Here is a 21,497-nt window from a genome sequence, read left to right as displayed (position 1 = left end):
AGGAAAAACTGTTTTACATGGCCCTGGTACATTCTGGTGGGTTTTTCAGAAATGGAAATTACTTGGAAAGAATATGAACTTTGCATGATAACTGCCCTGCTATGATCTCCAGGGGCTGTGCATTTCAGCTAAACCAGCTCTCTCTTTCTCACCATAATGGACAATCATTAATCACAACCTTCAAATGTTTCTAGGAAATTGAACGCAGGAAAGAAGCAAAGTCTGAAAGCACAGAGAGACATCCAATCCAGAGTTTCTACTGTAACTAAGAATGTCAGTCTTTGGGAATATCACAGAGAAGGTATTTTGCTCTTTTGTGAGTCACTGTGTTAGTTAAACCTCTTCCCTTTAGCCCCTCAGATCGAGTTCCACGATGAAATCGCACTAAAAATACGCCGAGCCAGGACATCTAGTTCTTAGCAGAATTTATGGTTTCTTCTACACCGTTGTCTCTTCTGTTATACCTTTAGGAGGGAGCAGCTTATGGCTTGTTTTTTCACACCAGCCCACAGGATGGATGTCTGAGGAATCAGCATTAGCCCAGAAGTCGTAGCACTCTGGGTAACCATCGAAGTGCAGTCGCATCCTGTACCCCTGGACCTATGGTGAGAGAAGCTCTGATTATCACCAATGGGCCACAAAGGAGAAAGAAACTCACTAATAAAATACTCCCTCATATTTGCACTTACAGAGAAATTAACTTAGGTTCTCATTTAATTCTCAGAAACTCTTGTTGTATTTTAACTCACTTGCTCTCCCAGTTTCCATGCTCCTCTTTCCCCACTTTAAACAGCTGGAAATAGAACTGGTCAGTGGAAGTCCCTGAGGTCCTGCTCCATGCCATGCACATTCCTGGGGTACAAAAGCAGCCCCAGAACTTTTATACCTATACCAGATCAACCCAGATTTCACATAACTGAAGCTGCACAAAAACATTCTGACTGGTTTATATTTACTAAGTCTTAGGGCTTCATGGCATTGTTCTTTTTCATACTTGTTCACTGCAGGCAATGAATAGGTTTGCTGTTCTTAGTTACAAGAGCAAAAATCTGCCAGTAGAATTTCAGGCAAAGATTCTTAATCACATAACACCATTCCTTCAGTGTCACCTTGAACTCCTACCATTAATTAACTAACTAAAGTATTATTACTCTTATGTTTCTACTTTTTATTAAAAAAAATGTACACGGGACTTTTGGAATCAAAGACAAGAAAAGCAACTACCTCAGCCACTGTGAGAACACAGAATCGAGAAGGGTGTTCAGGATCCACCCCTTCCAATTTCATTCCAACTTTAAATCCATTTCGGCCTTGTGGAAATGATTGATACTGTGAGAGGGGAAGAAATATTTGTTTTTAATTCCTAAAGACAAAATCTATTGCAGAGCAGTCATAACAAACTTAAGGCTTCAAATTTTTATATTTCAGGCTTCAAATGCTCAACCCAGAGAAGCAAATCCCACCCCAAGTGACTGTGGCTCCAACAGACAGGTGCGGGCTCAGGGATCAGTAACGGCACCATCACCATATTTCACATTTACTCATTACTCTAATTATTCTCTCAAAAACACTGAACTGTTGCAATTAGCTAGGAACACATCTTTGAGCAGATGCAGAAATGAGCTCTTCTCAAACACAGAAGAATCCCCTTCCCAGCCCAATGCAGAACCAAAGAGCTGGGAAAGCTATAATCACTTTGTGTCAGTCCAGACTCTCCCCAAAGGTAACTTGTCATCTCCAAATGGTGAAAGGGACAAGGCAGGCTTGATCTGCAGCCCAGTTTTACAGTTATTCCAGAAAGCATTTGTGTTTTTCACTTATCTGCAGTCTTAATCCAAGTGAAACAGTTGAAATATAGGAAATATAGGAAAAGAAATCCCTGAACTGGGATTGCAAATGACCCAGTGCAGGCCTGGACCTTCCTTCCTTTTAAGCTCTCAGGAAGGACCAACAGCCCTGGGCTCTGAGGAGCTCACTGGGAGCTGCACATTTCATTGGGGTGCAGAGGCAGCTTCACCAAGGCTGACCTCAGCCCCTGACACCTCCATGTGACTGGCACAGAGCCCACCCTCCCTCCTGGCACTCACGGAGTGAAGCCACGCCATTCCCTGAGCCAGGGCCTCAGGTGACAGGCTGGCAGGGCTCTGCACAACCACACAGCACGTGTCACACCCCTTAGCTGGCCCTCTCCAGCCATCCTTGGAAGCTGCCTAACAGCCCACAGGTCCAGAGCAGAGCAGATCCAAACAGCTGCTGCTTATTTGTGACATCCGACCAGCATTTTTTACACCATGGTTTGAGATGAGACTCCCAGGGCAAATGCGTGTTTCCCTGAGCAGAAAACAAACATTTACTGCCCGCTTGTACCAAAACAACTCAGAAATATAAGTGCTGGCTTAAGGGTGGTCTCCAATCCCACCTCCACCAAGCTAGGAATCCTGTGATGTTGCCTGAGAAAAACAGCAAGAGAGTGAAAAAAGCTGCCAACCTCTCTGAACAGCTTTTGGGGAGCAGCTGGCATCTGTTCCTCTTCCAAGTAGGAAGACCAGTTCCATGCCTTCTTCTTTCCAGGAAGCACTAATTAATCAAAAACAACAAGAAAATGAACGTTTCCCTCTGATGCCTCCTGCTCTGCTTCTCCTCCTCTCTTCTCCTTCTCCTCCCACGTTTGCTGTGGCACCCCAGAAGAGGCAGTGTTACTCAACTTTTGAGGAAAGGCAGGAATTCCAGCAATAGGAAAACCATGTCTATTCCTCAGGAAATGCACATTTATTGTATCACAGGTCAAATGAGCTGTGGCACCCGGACTGCTGGCAAGCTGCTCATGGAAAGGTGCCACAGTAAAGTCTGGACAAGACAGAATAACTTAAAATTGTGAGAATTCCTCCTCCTGACATTTTACAGAGGAATAAGGGGTTAAATATAAACTAACAGGCAGCACACAGAGGCATATAATTGCAGCTAAAATAAGCCTAAAATAAAATCAATTAAAAACCAAGTGATTTTTTGCTCAGTTCACAAGTATTTTTTTTAATATATACACACATATATTTATAACCTCCTAATAACACAATGCATCTCCTAGAGAGGCAGCTCCCAGATGATGAAAACAACTTGGATTCATTCTGGTAGAACCACAGTCATACACGCAGAAAATTACATCCTAAATGTATATTAAAACTCCCCCCCAAGTTACATACTGACTGATTTAAGGTATATAATACATTTAACTCACAGTCTACAATCAATCACGTTGTTTACAATTGATTTTTTACTTAGCACTGTAGGCTGTGGCTGAAGCTCTCCAAAGTCAATGGCAAAAAGATTCTTACTGTCTTCAGTGAGCTCTGGATGAAGCTGACTCCTTCCAGATCCTCACCCTGTGCCCATCATGCAGGCAAATCCAGAATATTCCTGCTAATACATCTCTGAAGCTGACTGTGCTAAGAGGGTTATGTACCTAATAAGCTGTTCTGAATGTGAAATGAGCTCTCCTGTCCTTTCCTCTTCTGTTTATTATTATTCACTTTATAATAGCTACTAAAAAAAAAAATCTATAAACATTAAAGAAAAGATACTATGAGCTTAGCTCACCTTGTTTTATTGGTTTAGTGTTTCTGCGGCTTTTCATATTATTTGATTTATTCTTCTCCTAGACACAGATACGTTAAAAAGAAGTTTAGCAAGATTGTTTTTCCCTCCCTCTGATCATCTCACAATGCAGGTACAACACGGATGTAACAGGTAACTAAAAGGACTATTAGCCAGCGTTGCTGTCACTTGAACAACCCTGGAAGAACATCAGGAGGGAACGTTACACAGATAACACTGATCTGTATCCCAAAGTGCTTTACAAGTTATTTAATATACGCTGCTGAAGTTCATTTAAATGTGGCTGCTAAAGAGCAACGCAGGACCAAAATCTCCACTATATTACAGAGGATTTGCTTCTGCAATGCAGGATTTGCTGCTCACGTCAGCAGCCTTACTGGAACACTTCTTTTTCCTTTTCCTTTCTTATGTCCATCTCAGGGAATGGATACAGGGGGGAAAAAAAAAGGGAATTTATGAAGCCCTGAAGGAAGCAGAAGCCTCAAGTAACTCCTGTCATAGATGAGCACCCCAGACAATGTGGTCTCCCTGTGTCACACTCCAAGCCTGACTGTCATGCCCGTTTCTGCTGTGTATTTGCAATCTCAGTTTGATTCCTCCCAGGCTGTCATTCCTCAGGGCAAACCAAAACCAGGCAATACAAAGCTGCCTGCCAAACATTCCCCACAAGGGACAGTGGGGCAGCTTCTAATGAGGATGAGGAGAAGAAGGAAGAGAGAGACTGCCAGGACTTCTGAAAGCATTCATCCCATCTCACCCACATGCTGGTGAAAAGCTGAGCAAGACAATGAGTTAAACTGCTCATGACAGCAGAGGCTGCAGCGTTATTGCCCACAAACATCTCCCCCTGTTCTGCCATACAGAGCCCTGCGTTATGTGAATAAACAAAAACCGGCTCAGAGAGGCACTGCTGGGTGGGAGCAGAGCACACAGGGGCACAAAGGGCCCCGGGAGGGAGTTAGGGGCTGCAGGAAACTGAAGGAAAGATCAGCTCAGAACTGAGGTGCTGCTGTTTATGCACCACTAATACAGGTTCCTGGTGGTGCAGTGAGAGCACGTGTAAGTATGTAATAAAACCCAAACAAACCCTGTGGTTTGACTCTGATCTTCAATATCACACAACAGTATTTGAGTGTAGTTATTCTGGAGACATGGGGTGTTATAACTGCGAACTCCTTGAGTTTCACTTCACCTGAGCTACTCATTCACCCCTGTGACTCCTCAGAACCGATATTCCCATCACTGATGTAAATCAGGACCAGACCCAGACCATTCCCTGGGTACAGAACAGCCTCCCTCAGCACAGTTTGCACTGCACACGGAACTCTGAGACAACTGCCCCTGCTTTTCACAGCTCTCTTTAAAGGAAGTAAATGCAGCCTCATTTACCTCATCCTCATATGCATTTTCTTCCTCATCCTCTGAATCCAGAGGCAATCTTCTCTTCCTCCGGAGACGTCTGACAGGTCTGCCAGCTTCAGTCACCTGACAGCCACTGCTGGTAGTAAGATTTCCATTATTTCCCGTTTCTGCAATCATCTGGAATGTCTCCAATATCATTAAACATCCAAAATTAAAAGCAATATCAAATTAAAAGTGCAACATTATTCCTGCACTGTTCCCAGTGTCTCTGAACCTCTTGGAATGAGGAGGCCCGGACTGAGGACCTGAAGAAATGAAAGGTGTCTGCAGGATTTTCCTGGATATAGAACTGTAACACTTGGTCTGAGGTCTCACAGCAACACCATGTTCTCTTTAAATGCTTTCAAACAAAAAATGGGAAAAATCTGGATTTCTGTACCTCTCCTTGTGCTGCTGGGAGCCCGTCTGAGTACAAATCTTTCCATTCTCAAAGCAATCCATTTGCTCACGGGTCTGGGAATCAGAGCAGGGCACGGCTTGTCTGGGCACTGCAGAAGTAAAGAAAAAGACAACCATTAAATTAAAATGTTAAAACAGCTTTCAGGCAATGAGTTTGGTCAAAGTCCTTTACAAACTTTCACTAACTGACATTCAGTATACCATTGTGAGGAAAGTAACTATCATCTGTGTGCTGCCACATCACCTCAGTAGAGAAAACTCCCTTTTATTTGTAATGTTTTCACTTTGGAGCACTGGTCTCCAATAGTACTCTCAAGCACATCTTGGTTGACTTAACGATCTTAAAGGTCTTTTCCAACCTTAATGACTCTGATACTAACTGTGAGGGAGTTCTGCTGAAACAGTGAGTAATTTAATCAAAGGAAACTGGTGATTTACAAAGTAAATGATGATGAACAGCCTGAAGGGCTAAGCCAATGAAGAACGACCCACTTTACAGTTTGTGGAGAACTGTTGGTGTGGGATGGACTCACTTTGAGAAGTTCATGAAAAACTGTTTCCCACAGAGGAATTCCCTGCTGGGGCAGGGAAGGACTCTGCCTCCTCTCCCTGAGCAGCGACAGAACCAGCCTGTGATGAACTGACCATAACCCCCATTCCCATCTCTCTGTGCCACTGAGGGGAGGAGGGAGGGGTCTGACACTCATCCCTGCTCCAGCAGAGCCCTGCACACACACCTTAGCCTGTTCTGCTAAGGACATCACAGGAAATTCAGACACAGAACTAGAAAACCCCTCCAGACATATACAGGGCAGCTTCGGAAAAGGAATGATACATGGCAGACCTCAGAGATTCATCCCTGGAGCTTAAAACACAGGCCATGCAGGAACACTTTACTGGTCCAGATAAAAGTATTAAAGTGTGTTGAACAGTGTCACTGTGCATCTTTTATTACTCCTGACCTGCAAAGGCAATCAAGCATAAAAAAAATTAAACTAAAAAACCACCTTTCTGATGAGCAAATAGCTGCACAGATTACTCACTCCTTGATCTTCTTCACTGTGTGCATTATGGAGCTACCGAATTCCAGAATGAAAGAGGCAAGTCAAAGATGGTTGCATTTGCAAGCTCTGCTCCAAAGCTTTTATTCCAAGCACTTCATTAGTCTGAGATCTTTTCTCAGTCATCTGCACTTCACTGAAACCTCAGTCTGAAAGCATTTGCTTCACTCTGAAACAGGGCTCCTTGTTGAGTGGAGAAGCCCCCTCTGTCTTCTACTCCTGTGTGCCTCCTGGCCTCAGGAAGTGAGGTCAGGTGCCTCCAGCACCCTATCAAAGCTTCATCCCAAATGTTCTTCCCTCTCTTTATCTAAAGCTCGTATTTCTTTAAGCTTCAAAGATGCTGGACTTGCCTCTGAAAGGCTCACATCCTTCTCTGCAGCTCCAAGGAGACAGAGCATCATTTTCATTTTAACACAAAGAGAAACATCCCATTCTGAAGAAATGATAATTCTGAGTGGACTCGGCTACCTGCAGCATCCCATCCAGTTCACTTCCCTCAACCACTTCAGGAGCAGCAGCTTCCTGCTGCAGATTCCAGGGCCTGAAGTTGATGGGACAGCTCAGTGCCGTGGCAGAAGGTCAGTGGAAGGAGATCCCCAAGCTCCATGTGCTGTCCCACACAGCTGCTGTGCCCAGGAGCTGGGAAGGTGCCCATGGCACTGCAGGAGCAGAGGTCTCTGGGGCAGTGATGCTCCTGCACATGAATGAACAGTTCTGGTTCTGCCCAAACCAGTGCAGACAGAGGCTGGGTCTCCCTCGTGCCGTAACCTCACAATGCACCAGGGCCAGGTGAGCTGGGGAAGCCCAACCCCAATCCCAGAACATATAAATTTGTATTAGAAAAACAAGGAGCATCTTTACAAACAGTCTCTGATCTAAGGGTGAGGCCTGGCTGATCATGGGAGCAACCTCCAGCTTCATCTCACAGCTCTATGCCTTATCCCTAAGTTCTGGAAATGCAGAATTTACTATCAGGACTGCATCTTCCTTTATACAACAGAGCTCAATGGAGCAGGTTTGCTAATAGGAAATCCACAAAACCCCCCCCAGAAATAATCTGTCCTTCCAGAGATGTTCTGGAATGGTATTAAGGAAAAATGTATTTTGTGCATGCAAAAACTGGACTATAGCAGGAAGAGAGAGGGGGAAAAAGGATTAAACAGAAAAAAAAAAATATATATATATATATATCTATCTATTTTTTTTTTTTCTTTTTTTCTTTTTTTTGGCATCTTGAGGATAAAGCAGCTCTCTAGGCAGCCAGTTATCGTGTTCCAGCTGAACGTTCCAACCAGACCCACTAACCATAGTACTCAGGGCTCTTACACTTGATCGTCTAATATAAAACAACACATTATTATTTGGTGCCTTTCAGTCTAATAAATAATGTGGCGCTTCGTTGATTCTCTGCTATTAGGAAAAATCAATAGAAGTGAAGCTGTTTCTGTGAGGGAATGCTACAGCTGGGTAAGGAGCAGAAGGGTAATGACTCGGACTGAGCACAGGGCAAAAGTCATGCCAAAGGAGTCAGTGGACCAATTCCATGTTTTATGGGAATGTAGACTGCTGATCTCAGAACACTCCAAGCACGAAGGTTTAGCACATCTGCTGGCAGAATTGTCTCTTCATAGCTGAAGGTCCTTCCCAACCCTTCCCCATTGCTCAAAGGGAGGAGGAGGAGGAAAAGGAAGATTATCAACACTGGTTGAATGTCGGGGGCCTGATTCTGAATGCCTGATGTCAAGCTCCTTCAGCTCCAATTTCTTTCACTTGATCTTTTCCTCCCCAAGACTCAGAACTGGCAGCCTTGAAGGCAATTCTGTGTATTCATTTTCAGCACAAAGGAATAGAACAGCTGAAGGTAGTTTGCAAATGTCAACAGCCACTCTCCCCTCCTCTAACACAGAACCCCAGGTTTGTGACCGTCAGACCTTGGTTCTGATCCACGAGAGCCCTGTCTGCCCCTGGACCCCACTCTTGACCTGAAGCCTTCCAAGTGCTCAACTTTCCACCTGCAGGCTCAGTGTGAGCATATTTCAGCCAAAGGCAGACCCACGGACCTGAGGCAGGGTAACACAGGACACTTCAGCATCCTGCAGCTCCAATTCCACCACCACCAGGGCTCTTTATGGTTATTTTAACTGGGCCAAAAGCAGGGCAGACTTTTCCAAATGGCAATAGCAAATATCTCTGGGTAGCACAGGATAATCTCTGTAAGAGTTCCCCAGCTTTCACTGGTTTATCTGAACTGCAGGTGTGGAACATCTGCGGCCAGTGCCCGTGTTCGGGGTCACCGAACACATCCACATCCCCACGGCTGCTGGCAGGAATTGGACTAAATGAGCCTTGTGTCAGGTGATATTGAATATATTAATATTTGATATAGCCTTGTACATCTATAAACATTTGTTTGTAGCAAACGTTTGGTTGCCAGTTTCAACAAGGGCCTTATCCCTTTTTGGATTTTATTCTTTGCATTCAGGCTTTAAAAACAAAAAAGCTCAAGCACCAAGACTATTTACAAAGCTCCCTTTGGGAGAAGGAGTTTGGAAGTTACTTGGACAGAAGTAATTAACTCGGAGGATTTACTTCAAACTGGGCCAGGAAAACTGTCAAAAATCACAATGTAGAAAATAATCTTGAACCTAACCAGAGAAGACCTGATAAAATTATCAGTCTTTCTCATCTCTGCATTTTATAAATCCAGTAAAACCCACAGAAAAATAGAATAAAGAAATTGCTTTTCTTATAATGCTCCCTATCAGTAAAATCTACAATAAAATCAAGACAACCCAATAAAAGGAAACAAATGGGGCAATTAAAAAGAGAGCAGAAACTAACATGAAACATTTTGCGGGACCATAGTCAGGCCTGAACATTCCTCATTTGTCCCAATTTGTGATTTCTTTTCATCTTTAGCATTTTAAATCTCAGAAACATTAGGGCAAAAGAAGATACTACAAAACTGAGATGAGTCATTCAGTTCCAAGTTGCAGATTCAAATTTATGAAATGATAAATAACTGCCAGGCTGGCAGAGATAATGGAGCCTAATTAATACGCTTCCACCCAGACCTCTGTGCTTTATCTTTAGACAGTGAATCCACAGGAAGAGGTCAGAAATGCTCAGGTTTTGATCTCATTTCTGCCCCTGAACCAGTGCAGGCTTGGGAAAATACCTCATTGTTACTGCAGAAAACCAGCTTTGGCTTTTAACATCCAACTCACCTTCATTAGGAGACTAACAAAAAAAGGAAAATCAACCCCCAAAATAAACAGTAAGAAAAAAGGGTAAAAGTTCACACAAAGTGAGTGTGAAAGAAAAATGGGTGGAGGGGGGTTCACTCTACTTCTATAAATGTTTTTCTTCCCATCAGACTGGATGGGAAGAGAAACACTTCAACAGAAATCCCCTATTAGGTGCTGCCAGGATAATTTCCGATGACATGAGGATTTCAGTGCATCTCTCTGGTGAGGAATGCAATGGTGCAATAAACCCAAAGACTGAAAATCAAGTAATGACATGGAGTTTGTAGCACTTCTGGCTAAGCTTCCATGGACCAAGAGGCAAAATCCCATTCAAGAAACAGCTGGCATCAAGAGAACCATTTGATACTGTGTTGTTCTGGGAATAACTGATTTTCAAATCACCTTTTGCCCTGAAACAGGGTGGAAAGCTGCTCCTGTCACTCAGTGTGAGCTGGCTCTGAGAACCCTGCAGCAGTGTCTGACACCTGATGTGTGACATGTGCCAGGCTCTCCTGTGCCATCAGTGAGGAACCGAGCTGTAGTTTAAACAGAAATACACAAACCCTGCTGCGACTCCTTGCAGTACAACTAGACTGGTCTCAGAACTGCCTGGAACACTTGGGAGCTCAGACGCAGCCACCTCACCTGTACTTTGCTGTGACAATGACAGATGATGCTTTACTCACCTGTCAAAACCTGTTACTCACCTCAGGCAAGTAATATTTTGCAAGGCTGAACTAATACCATTACCAAATAAAACCACAGCCTCATCCAGGAACCTCATCAGTCAGAGCCTGAAATGCACCTTCAGAGCCTGCAATGGAATCCTACCAATGTCTCAAGAGAAAATGTCAGTAGCCACCAGCAAGCATCTAATGGCGTGAAGAGACTATGTTAGTGTAGAGAAAAAAAGACAAAATTCAGAATTGAGGAATTCTGTCTGAGCTCCACCCATTGCACTTCCTACAATTTTTTGTCTCCCATGAAGAGGGAAAAATTGTAACTACAGTAAACCAAGGAAAATATTGCTCTTAAAGATTAGAGTAGGAAAAGGTCTAGGAAGGCAGAGGGATGCTTTGGCTGGTATGGAGGAGAAGCAAACGCTTTTTGTCTATGATCTGCCAGAGGACCACAAGATGAAGTACTTGGGTTTTCAGGAGTTTGTCCAGCTCATTTGTACAATAGCACCCTTCCAAGCTTCCCCTAAGCAAATGATAACATATGGATTGTGGTAGGTGCTGTTGCACTGGAAGACAAATAAACAGCACCATGGTAAGGTGACCTCAGTCAGCTCATAGGATCAGACACCAAAATTGTGAGTTTACTCTAAACCAGCAGATCATCCTAGACCGAAGCCCAAAGCACTGTTGGAGCCTGTGAGCTACTCATCTTGGTTTGCTGACACAGTTGTGTCAAAACCACACACACACACACACGTCTATTTCAGCAGTCAAAAGAAATGTGTCCCTGAATGTGTCCCTGTTCCACACCCAGCCCCTCTCCCTGCCGATGCCAGTCGACACTCCGGTGTTCCCAGAGAGCACAGGGATGAGGACACCTGACAGTGCTGCCTCACCCTGAGTCTGACTGTCCCCCTCTGCCATCACACCCACCTTGCTGCCTGTAGGTTTATGTGACACCGTGACAGCCATGTGGCAGCAGCTCCTCACTCTGTGCCATGCTGGACACCATTGTGACCTATTCCAAACAGATTGGGAGGGACGCAAAAGAAGGCACAAAACTTTATTCCATGCCCAAGAGCTAATGCTTTCTACTCCTTTATGGAAAGAGAGGAGCAGAAATAGAGCATACTTCCAGTTATATGGCTTTCTCTAAGAGCCTTCGGTGCTAAGCTGCTTTCTCCAACACTCACCTCCTCCTGCTTGGGAAGAGCAGTGGCTCTGGGGAGGGCACCTGGCCACTGCCCGAGCCCTGCACAAACCTCACACTCCACGGGGCTCAGCTGGGAGCCCCAGGAACGTCTCCTCCAGGCCTGAAACCACAGAGCTGCTAATCCCAGTCCCTGGGAATCACTTGTAACCACTGTAACACTTACACACACTTCTGAACATCACCTGGCACCACACAGGAGTTACACACCTTAAAAACCTTCATGGACTGCAAAGATGACACAAAGTAGAATTACAGAATCCTACAATGGTTTGGGATTGGAAGGGACCTTAAATCCCATCTCATCCCACCCTCTGCCATGGGCAGGGACACTTTCCACTACCCCAGGTGGCTCCAGGCCGTGTCCAACCTGGCCTTGGACACTTCCAGGGATCCAGGGGGGCAGCCACAGCTTCCCTGAGCACTCTGTGCCAGGGCCCCACCACCCTCAGGGAGAAGAATTCCTTTCTAATATCTGATCTATACCTGCCTGTCAATGTGAAGCCATTCCTGCTTCCCCAGTCTCTCCAGGCCCTTGCAAATAGTCTCCCCAGCTTCCTTGTAGGTTCCCTTTAGGCACTGGAAAACTGCAATTAGGTCACCTCAAAGCTTTCTCTTCTCCAGGCTAAACAATCCCAATTCTCTCAGCCTTTCAAAAAGTTTAAAAGCTACAGTATAAATAGGGTTGTCAAAACAAATCCTGTGTGATTCATGAATACAACCTCTTATCTGTTTGCTTAGCCCTGCCATGCATTTATCCCATCACTTTGCTGGATTCAGTCAGAAATTTAAAAACAAAAACAAAAACAAAACAAACAAAAAAAACCCCAAAGCAACAGGAGATGAGCCAAAAGTTGCTAAACCTAGAAATAAAACACTCATTCCTGGGGTTAAAGTATTTTACCAGTAAATTGAACCATTCTCTGGAAAATAATCTGCCAAATTCAGCAAAGCATGTCTGCCCTCACACCTCACCTGTGGAGTACAGTGAGCGATGCTAAGCAGAAAGAGGGTTTGGTCATATCTCTGCTGGCTTTGGGAGTGTGTAGCTGCCAGCCTTCCCTAAAAGGACTCACTTGGTCATTTTTCCCCCAAGTCTCCAATCTAATTTTTCATCCCACTGTGTCTCCTTCCTCTTGCTCTTCTGCCCATGTAGCACAACTGGAGGGCTTGAGGAAAAGCTGAAATAGATTAAAAATTACAGAAAATATGGGACAGAGGGAACAGTGTGTGGGGAAGAAAAACCAACACTGCAACTCAGGAATCACCTTGTTATTTCACAGAGAGACTATGAATGCCTAGAGTAATCACTGCTGTGGGTCAATCTGGTTTTGATCCAGTTTATCTACGTTTTCTTGATATTCAAACTGTGCAATTCTAAGAATGGGATTTAGGCCTCCAGAACACTTTCCTGCCCAGAGGTGAGGCATGGACTGGCACACAGACACTCCACACCTTATCCTCTGACAACACTCACAGTGGGATTGTTGGGGTGTCCTTTGCCAGGACCTGGACTCGATGATCTTTGTGGGTCCCGTGTTGCCCTGAGTTTTAGCTTTCTGTGAATGTTTACATTTCTGTAGTGGAGTCTTTTCACGCTTGTAACATAAACAAAGTGTTTTTTTTCCCACTCCTCTCTGCTGAGGGACATTTGATGGATTTCTAGTCTGGCCAGTGCGATGGACAGGGGGTAACTGTTCTCCAACCCTTGGTCATTGTCCAGAATCTGTATAAGCGAGGTCATCTAAATAAACTTGCCTTCTTTTTGCCCTGACGACTTGAGTGTGAGTATCATTTCTTTTCGTGCCCTCTAGAAACAGCTCCTGTCCAACTCGGGGTATTCCATGATTTTATGATCTCCATTACCACCCTGAAGGAAATCTGATTCCATGTCCCAGTGTCAGGCTTGCAGCACATGTCATCTCTCAAAAAACAGCAGCATTTATGGAAAAGGACAAGGGGGTTACACTGAAGCTTCGCCCTCAAATCCACATCCCTCAACACCAATGGACTATATTGTCATACCCAGAAGTATCTGCACTAGAAGTTTTGCATGAAGACAGAAGTGAGATGAGGGACAGCCAGGCCTCCTGCAGATAAACCAACACAATTTTAAGCATGTTTAAAGTAAGAGTGCAGACACCACTATAAATAAATTCACAATGCTACTTTTAAAAATCAGTGCAAAGCCTTAACATTTCAGTAAATAAAGAACTGGTGATAAAACTGCTGACAAACAGCATGGCTGAGGCAAGGAGAACACACCCTGGGTCCTGAGGAGTCAGTGGGGCAGCAATGGTCTGCAGAGCACGTCTGGCTGTGTACCCACTCAGCCTCCTGCAACTTGCTCATAAGGGCAGTGAAACCCCTCCGGACAGAATCTATCACCTCTGGCCAAGACAAACGGAGCTGGGCCTGCACAACCTGCCCAGCAGTTGTACCCAGCTGTCCTCAGCAGCTCCAACTGGGCTCTGATTCCACCCCAGCACTCACTAGGAATTACAATTCATTTCATACACGTTCAGCTTTAATGGGATTACTTGCAGGATAAGGTGCAATCAATTTTAGGGCAAAACTAGTGCACAGAGGCCAAAAACATCCTCTGCTTTAATTGCATCTGTAATTACTTTGTAAGACTGCAATCCAGCAAACTACCCTGGGGACTCCTATTAATCATTGTTACATATCTCCCATGGCCAAGCAGGAATACTTGCTCAGGAAAAGACTGTTCCCATCCTCAGAAACGTATAATCTGAGTAGATCGTAGATCATAAAGTGAGGAAGCAAAACGCTGATGAGACCACGACAGACTTCTTAATTGCTGTGTAGGGAAGGAAAGCTTGAAGCACCAACTCTCTGTTTTCCCTCCCTTTTACTTCTGGATTACTACATAATAAAACACAGACCAGAAAGGTCTTTTACAATTTGGCACAAAATATCAGAGCTCTTTCTACCTTAATCCCAGTCACAAACCATTTTTTAAGATTTATCTGGGCAGTAATAGAATAAATTAAATGTTTTCATAGTGTAAATCTAATCAGAATCCTTGTGGCACCAGAAGTCCATAAACTGTCCTAATCCCTTCCTCCTGACACCAAACATCACTCAGACTGTCCCACACCGATCCCTACCTGCAGCCAATCGATACTTTTTGAAAGATTATATTTATCCCTCTATTTATTCAGCACCGACTTCCCCTCCCAAAATCCCCATTCCATTAGTTCTGCACTTTGAATTCGCTGCCAGAAATTTTGATGACTTTTGTCTTTCCCGTCATGTAAAAACCTGTGTTTTCAAACTTAAATATTTCTGGTTTGGGGGAAGTCTCCAAGCACTGTTTCTACTGCCCTGGGTTTAGACGTTCGTTAGTGTTTCTGAGTTGTCACAGTCCCGAAGAGTTTCACCGGAGCGCTGCCCAGGCGGGATAACCCCCGTTTTCTTCCACCGCTCCTTGCGTCAAAATTGGGCAAACACCACCTCAGAAAGCCTCAGTAAACACTTCGCGACCGCGCAAAGAACTTAAACCCGCGTTCCGCCGGCGTCCATCGGCGGACTCGCGGCGTTCTCGCCCCTTTTGGAGGTTTAAGCACACTTTCCGCCCCGCGGGGCCCCGGCATCCCCGGCCCGGCGCCGCCATTTGCGCTCCCGGCAGCCCCCCCCAAGATGGCGGCGGCGCCCCCGCCCGGCCCGGGCCCCCCCCTCACTCACCGCCGGCCCCGCCGCCGCCGCCGCTCCGGGCCCCGCGTGGAGCCGGGGCAGCGCTGCCAGCCCCGCGGGCCCGAGCGCATGCGCGGCCCGGCCACGGCCCGGGGGAGGCGCCGCTGGCCGGGCATGGGGACCGGAGCGGGGCGGTGCCGGGGTACGGGGTGCGGTATGGGCTGCTGGGATACGGGGTACGGTATGGGCTGCTGGGATATGGGGTGCTGGGATATGGGGTACGGTATGGGCTGCTGGGATATGGGGTGCTGGATACGGGGTACGGTATGGGGTGCTGGGATATGGGGTGCTGTGATATGGGGTGCTGGGATACGGGGTGCGGTATGGGCTGCTGGGATACGGGGTACGGTATGGGCTGCTGGGATATGGGGTGCTGTGATATGGGGTGCTGGGATACGGGGTGCGGTATGGGCTGCTGGGATACGGGGTACGGTATGGGCTGCTGGGATATGGGGTACAGGATACGGGGTACGGTATGGGCTGCTGGGATACGGGGTACGGTATGGGCTGCTGGGATATGGGGTGCTGGATACGGGGGACGGTATGGGCTGCTGGGATATGGGGTGCTGGATACGGGGGACGGTATGGGCTGCTGGGATATGGGGTGCTGGATACGGGGGACGGTATGGGCTGCTGGGATATGGGATGCTGTGATATGGGGTGCTGGATACGGGGTACGGTATGGGCTGCTGGGATATGGGATGCTGTGATATGGGGTGCTGGATACGGGGTACGGTATGGGCTGCTGGGATATGGGGTGCTGGATACGGGGGACGGTATGGGGTGCTGGGATATGGGGTACAGGATACGGGGGACGGTATGGGCTGCTGGGATATGGGGTGCTGGATACGGGGTACGGTATGGGCTGCTGGGATATGGGGTGCTGGATACGGGGGACGGTATGGGCTGCTGGGATATGGGGTGCTGTGATATGGGGTGCTGGGATACGGGGTGCTGGCATACAGGGTACAGTATGGGGTACAGGATGTGGGGTGCTGGGATATGGGGTGCTGAGATACAGGGTACAGTATGGGGTATAGGATATAGGATGCTGGGATATGGGGTACAGGGTATGGGGTGCTGGGATATAGGGTGTTGGGATACGGGGTACGGTATGGGGTACAGGATTTGGGGTGCTGGGATACGGGGTAATTGCTATGGGGTACAGGATCCAGGGTGCTGGGTATGGGGTTCTGGATATGGGGTACTGGGATACGGGGTACTAGGTATGGGGTTCAGGATTTGGGGTGCTGGGATACGGGGTACGGTATGGGGTACAGGATATGGGATGCTGGGATACAGGGTACGTTATGGGGTACAGGATATAGGGTGCTGGGTGTGATATATGTGCTAAAGTTAATTCGTGTTATCAAATTATAAAGGGTAAATGTTAACTGTATAAATATGAGTGTTAAAGATGTGCTCAAACTAACATAGGTAAAGGTAAAATGTAGAAACCAAAATGGAAAAATTTCCTCAGCTTGGGAAGCACAGGAGGGACACGAGGAAAGTATGATTGGAATTACCAGAGAGGGGGCCTAGAAACTATCGCTGCCGGGAATCCCTGAAAGGATACAAAGGACAACGGAAAACGGAGATACAAGTCCGGAGACCGAGATAATCACTTCAGATGGATATCTCTACTCGTCTCCGTCGAAATTAACATATCCACGACACACCCGGGCTCGGCCATCAGCTGCATTGTTCCACCCTACCGGTCCAACTTGCATGATTAATGAAGACGCCTCGGAGAGGATAACGTCAGAATCTCGGACTTCACTCCGCGATCTAGTGTATAAAAAAGAGTGGCTGGAGACCAAAATTGTGAACTTGGGGGGATACCAGGCTGGCAGAAGCTGATATCCGTGTTCACCCAGCGGCGATCCCGGGCTCGACGCTGTCCTTTTAATTGTGGCTTTCTGAGACTGATATTTTGTCTCACAATAAAATTCTAAATTTTTGATACATCGAATTTGGTCCATTTATTTATAACACTGGGGTACGGGGTACGGTATGGGGTACAGGATTTGGGGTGCTGGGATATGGGGTACTTGCTATGGTGTACAGGATTTGGGGTGCTGTGTATGGGGTTCTGGATATGGGGGGATATGGGGTACTAGGTTTGTGTTACTGGACTTGGGGTGCTGGGTGTGTGGTACTGCGATAGGGGGCACTGGGTATGGGGTACGTGGAGGACCTAGGACAGAGCTGGCACTCTGGAATGGGGATGCACTGGGGTAGGGCTGGCACTGGGATGGGCTGGCACTGGGATGGGCTGGTACTGGGACATGGAAGCATGGGATGGGGATGCACTGGGGTAGGGCTGGCACTGGGAGGGGACAGTGGTGTGTGAGGGGCACAGCCCCACTCCCAGTGCTCCCTGAGCTGGCCAGGTGAAGCGTGGGCACGGCCGTTGGGGCAGGTTTGTGGCTGGGATGGGGATGCACTGGGGTAGGGCTGGCACTGGGATGGGCTGGCACTGGGACATGACATGGAAGCATGGGATGGGGATGCACTGGGGTAGGGCTGGCACTGGGATGGGCTGGCACTGGGACATGGAAGCATGGGATGGGGATGCACTGGGGTAGGGCTGGCACTGGGAGGGGACAGTGGGTGTGAGGGGCACAGCCCCACTCCCAGTGCTCCCTGAGCTGGCCAGGTGAAGCGTGGGCACAGCCGTTGGGGCAGGTTCGTGGCTGAGATGGGGATTTGGTGAGGGGAGATTTGGGAAGCGCAGCTGTAAATTGCCATTGCTGCCGGCATCCAGCAAACCGTGACCAGGGTGTCCCACTGCCTCCCACGCCCAAGAGTAACAGAAGATATTGCCACCTCTTCTCTGAATTTGTTAAACTTGTTTGTCTTCTCATCTGGGACTGTTATTTTCCTTTGTATTTGAATTTTGGAACAATAAAAGAGGTGGGGGTAGGATTTTTTAATGACGTGTCAGGGGTTTTCCACCATGGTGAGGGAGGAAGGAGCACAAGCAGGCCCCAAGCTGTGACAGCTTAAATGGAATGAGATTTCAGGAAAATAATAAATGAGATTTGCAATGGCTCATTTGAAATACACATCACAATATTCTTCAACCCTCGAGCGAGGCACATAAAATACCCTTTAGAATCTTTAAATTTAGTCTGAAAACAAATACATTTCTCACCTCATCTGTGCCAGCAAGTTCCGGCTAAAACACAAATCCTGCAGCCAGTGTCGAAACTTTCAGTGGGTCCAGGTTTACAGGGATGTTGGAGCCAAAAAATATTACAAGTAATTGAACCATCCGTATTTATTTAGACTCTTAATTTGATTTTAATTGTTGTAAGTTTTGTTGAGAGATCCCTTGTTTGGGGTTTCTTGCCCTTTTATCTCACTGCTCTACTGATTGTTTTGCCAGGACCTGCACCATGCTCACCACATGCACTCCTGTCTTCCTTCCTCAGAGCTCCTCTCCAAAGTGCTTTTGCCCCATAAGACTGGTACCCTAACCCTAAATCATTTTTGGGGCTGTTTTTCAGTGCATTTTGGGTAGATACTTCCAGCCGAAAGCTGAGTCCTCGCTTGGTATTTAATTATTCACACAGAAATATTACTTGGGAATATTGCAGGATTATTGCAGATATTCCACTAATCTTCCTCTCTGGCCATGCAATATAATTATTATTGTTAATATTTTATATTATTCCCATTGCCCTGGCTTTACACCTGCTGCCAGGCTGATCCCTGCAGTTTCAGGAGACTGAGATTGCCAGAAACTCCAGGCTGGGAAAGGAAAAGTGCCCACACCAGGGAGCCACGTGAGCTGGAGGGTTTGATGCAAACCCTACACTGTAATGCAAAATTAACGTGTGAGACTCACTCAGTGACATTTGTGAGACAGAAATGAACATTAAATGGTGCAGCATAGCCCAGCTGAGGCGTGTGCCTGGCTGTGCCCATGGAATCACTGTTGTGGGGGCACTCCAAATGCTTCACACTAATTATCAGCTGTAAGATGTCCCAGAATGTCCATTCCCTGGGAATTTCTGCTCCAACCCTCCACCCCACACATGTGGTGGCTGGGGAGGATGAGCCCATGCCAAGGCTTGTCCCTGCTCTGGGCAGTGAAGCACCAGTGCTCCTGCCAAGGGTAGTGTGTCCAAACCCTGCATTGCACACCCAGGAACCGCCATCACACCAGCTGCTCACACATGGAGGACTTTCAGTTTTCCCTCTTATTGCAACGTAGTGACGACCTCAGACAAGTTTCCCACTTACCTCCCTCCAAAGGCCTGTCCTCAGGTATTTAAGGAGCGGATGCTTCTCCCAAAGAGCTCACTAAAACCTGGCTTGGTCATTTGGAACCGAGTTGCCAGACAGCAGGAACTGGAATCACTTTTTAGTCTTTGCCTAGACTGTATAATTTCCAGATTTTCTTAAAAGTATTTTCCAGTTAATATTCTGTCTTAGGTTGCAATGCAAGCTGTAACTAGAAGTCTGTATTCTATCACCATCCCTTGAAACTGGGTGGAGCAGTGTTCTTTATCTCTTTCATGACCCATCCCTCATAACTCGGGGTGGGGGGGTTATCCTCTGTTAATGGGCTGGCTGTTAAAACCAGGTGGGGCACTTTTCTTGCTCTTCTACAACCCATCCTCTGCCCAGGGAGATATCTTCTGGTAATAGGCCATTGAGTCTCACTGCATGCTCCAGGCAGGGGGAGGAGCCAAACATTCCTACCGGGATAAAAATCTGATCGAGAACACCAGAGGCAGCCTGTTTGCGCTGGATTCCCAGGGCCAGGCCAGACCCATCTCACCACCACTGGACCTTTGGAGGAAAACGACACCCTTCTACAGGATCATTGCTCCAACAGAACCACATCTGTCACTGCAGGACTGCAGCCATTCAATTAGACTGCTACCAACCCTGACCAACAGGGTGTCAGGCTGTATTCTGATTGCCAGTATTTTTTTGTACTACTGCATTTTTATTTTAATTTTCCTAGCAAAGAACTGTTATTCCTATTCCCACATCTTTGCCTGAGAGCCCGTTAATTTCAAAACTATAATAATTTGGAGGGAGGGGGGTTACATTTTCCATTTCAAGGAAGGCTCATGCCTTCCTTAGCAGACACCTGTCTTTTCAAACCAAGACACTATCCCTTATTATCAAACACCTCACCTTGGCTGGTTTGCTTCTGTACTAAGATTAAGCAGCAAAAAGGATTAAAAATGTCATTTTGAGAGAGTAAGAGGTTAAAACACTAAATATATATAGCTGGGAAAGGCTTTTTCTTCTGAAGAAATTAAATATCACTTCCACAGAGATTTCTCATGCTGCCGTGGTAATATGCCATTTGATAAAGCCTGAGCCACTCGCCAAGACCTGACCCCTCTCAAAGAATGGGGAAATATTTTGTGTGGAAAGCTACTCTGATGATCTATTACCCCTTCATCTTTTTAATATGGCAGAACAAGTTACAAATGATCAAATTATATGGAATTACGGCACGTATGATGTGACTCGTGCGGGAGAGCCACTGCCAGCAGTTATGAGCAGTTTGGAATTGGCTAAAGGACAGTTTTAGGGAAGCTGTAACTAACCTTTTTATTCCAGACCAAGAATTCACAAAATACATTTTGCCTTCTATTTTTCAGAATGTTGCTTGCAGGCAGAACAGGTGCTGGGGATGTCACTTCTTCGTTCAAAGCCAATTGTGCAGAAGAGCTTGTGGGAAGTTCAGTCTGAGCAATTTGCAAATAGCCCAAGTCTAAATTTGGGATATTATTCAGGAACACTTACACAGCTACTAAACTCTTGCTAGAAGCTGCCCTCTCTTCTCCCCAGGCCCCCAGGGATGCTGGGGACATGCCACAGAAGAGCCGCCACCACCCTCTGTGCTTCCAAGCCCAGAAGCACATCCTGAGCTTTTTCCTTTTTTTGGGAGGCTCCTCCCAAGCACGGGTGTTCTATTAGGAGAAAAACTCCTGGAAAATATGCTGGAGAAATAAGTCCTTTATCTGAACTGTATTCAAGTGTTGTGCCCACACTGAATGTGATGTGACTTTCTGAATTAAGAACCTTTTCTCTGTGAGTGACTCTACAAATTCAGGCTTACCATGATCAAAAGAAAATGCTGACAATCACAACACACCACCATGTAACCAGATGA

General features: G+C 46.4%; 1 protein-coding gene and 1 long non-coding RNA gene across 8 annotated transcripts in view; one reads left to right on the top strand and one right to left on the bottom strand.

Moving 5' to 3' along the window:
- LOC120763098 (lethal(3)malignant brain tumor-like protein 3) overlaps positions 1 to 15,390 on the bottom strand; it is a 41,742-nt gene extending 26,352 nt beyond the window's left edge. The window contains exons 1-7 of one of the 7 annotated variants that reach the window (XM_040086174.2): positions 15,341 to 15,390; positions 5,414 to 5,522; positions 5,002 to 5,110; positions 3,595 to 3,652; positions 2,489 to 2,577; positions 1,225 to 1,329; positions 465 to 600 (exon numbers count right to left, since the gene is read on the bottom strand). In XM_040086174.2, the coding sequence (XP_039942108.1) occupies positions 465 to 600; positions 1,225 to 1,329; positions 2,489 to 2,577; positions 3,595 to 3,652; positions 5,002 to 5,110; positions 5,414 to 5,475 (559 nt within the window). In that variant the 5' untranslated portion in view covers positions 5,476 to 5,522; positions 15,341 to 15,390. Of the gene's footprint in view, positions 1 to 464; positions 601 to 1,224; positions 1,330 to 2,488; positions 2,578 to 3,594; positions 3,653 to 5,001; positions 5,111 to 5,413; positions 5,523 to 6,476; positions 6,493 to 12,708; positions 12,725 to 13,109; positions 13,116 to 15,340 lie in introns of those variants that run through there. The other 6 variants (XM_040086175.2, XM_040086176.2, XM_040086171.2 and 3 more) reach the window with 6 other exon arrangements.
- A 42-nt stretch (positions 15,391 to 15,432) lies between these two features.
- LOC131378705 (uncharacterized) lies at positions 15,433 to 17,314 on the top strand. The gene is made up of 2 exons (XR_009208504.1): positions 15,433 to 15,491; positions 16,830 to 17,314. It is a non-coding gene; the product is annotated as an uncharacterized LOC131378705 (long non-coding RNA).
- Positions 17,315 to 21,497: the final 4,183 nt, after the last annotated feature.

The sequence above is a fragment of the Hirundo rustica genome, chromosome 25 (genome assembly GCF_015227805.2).
Source record: "Hirundo rustica isolate bHirRus1 chromosome 25, bHirRus1.pri.v3, whole genome shotgun sequence".
Lineage (NCBI taxonomy): Eukaryota > Metazoa > Chordata > Aves > Passeriformes > Hirundinidae > Hirundo > Hirundo rustica.
Note: the sequence above shows the minus strand (reverse complement) of the source record. Positions and strands in the feature narration are given on the sequence as shown.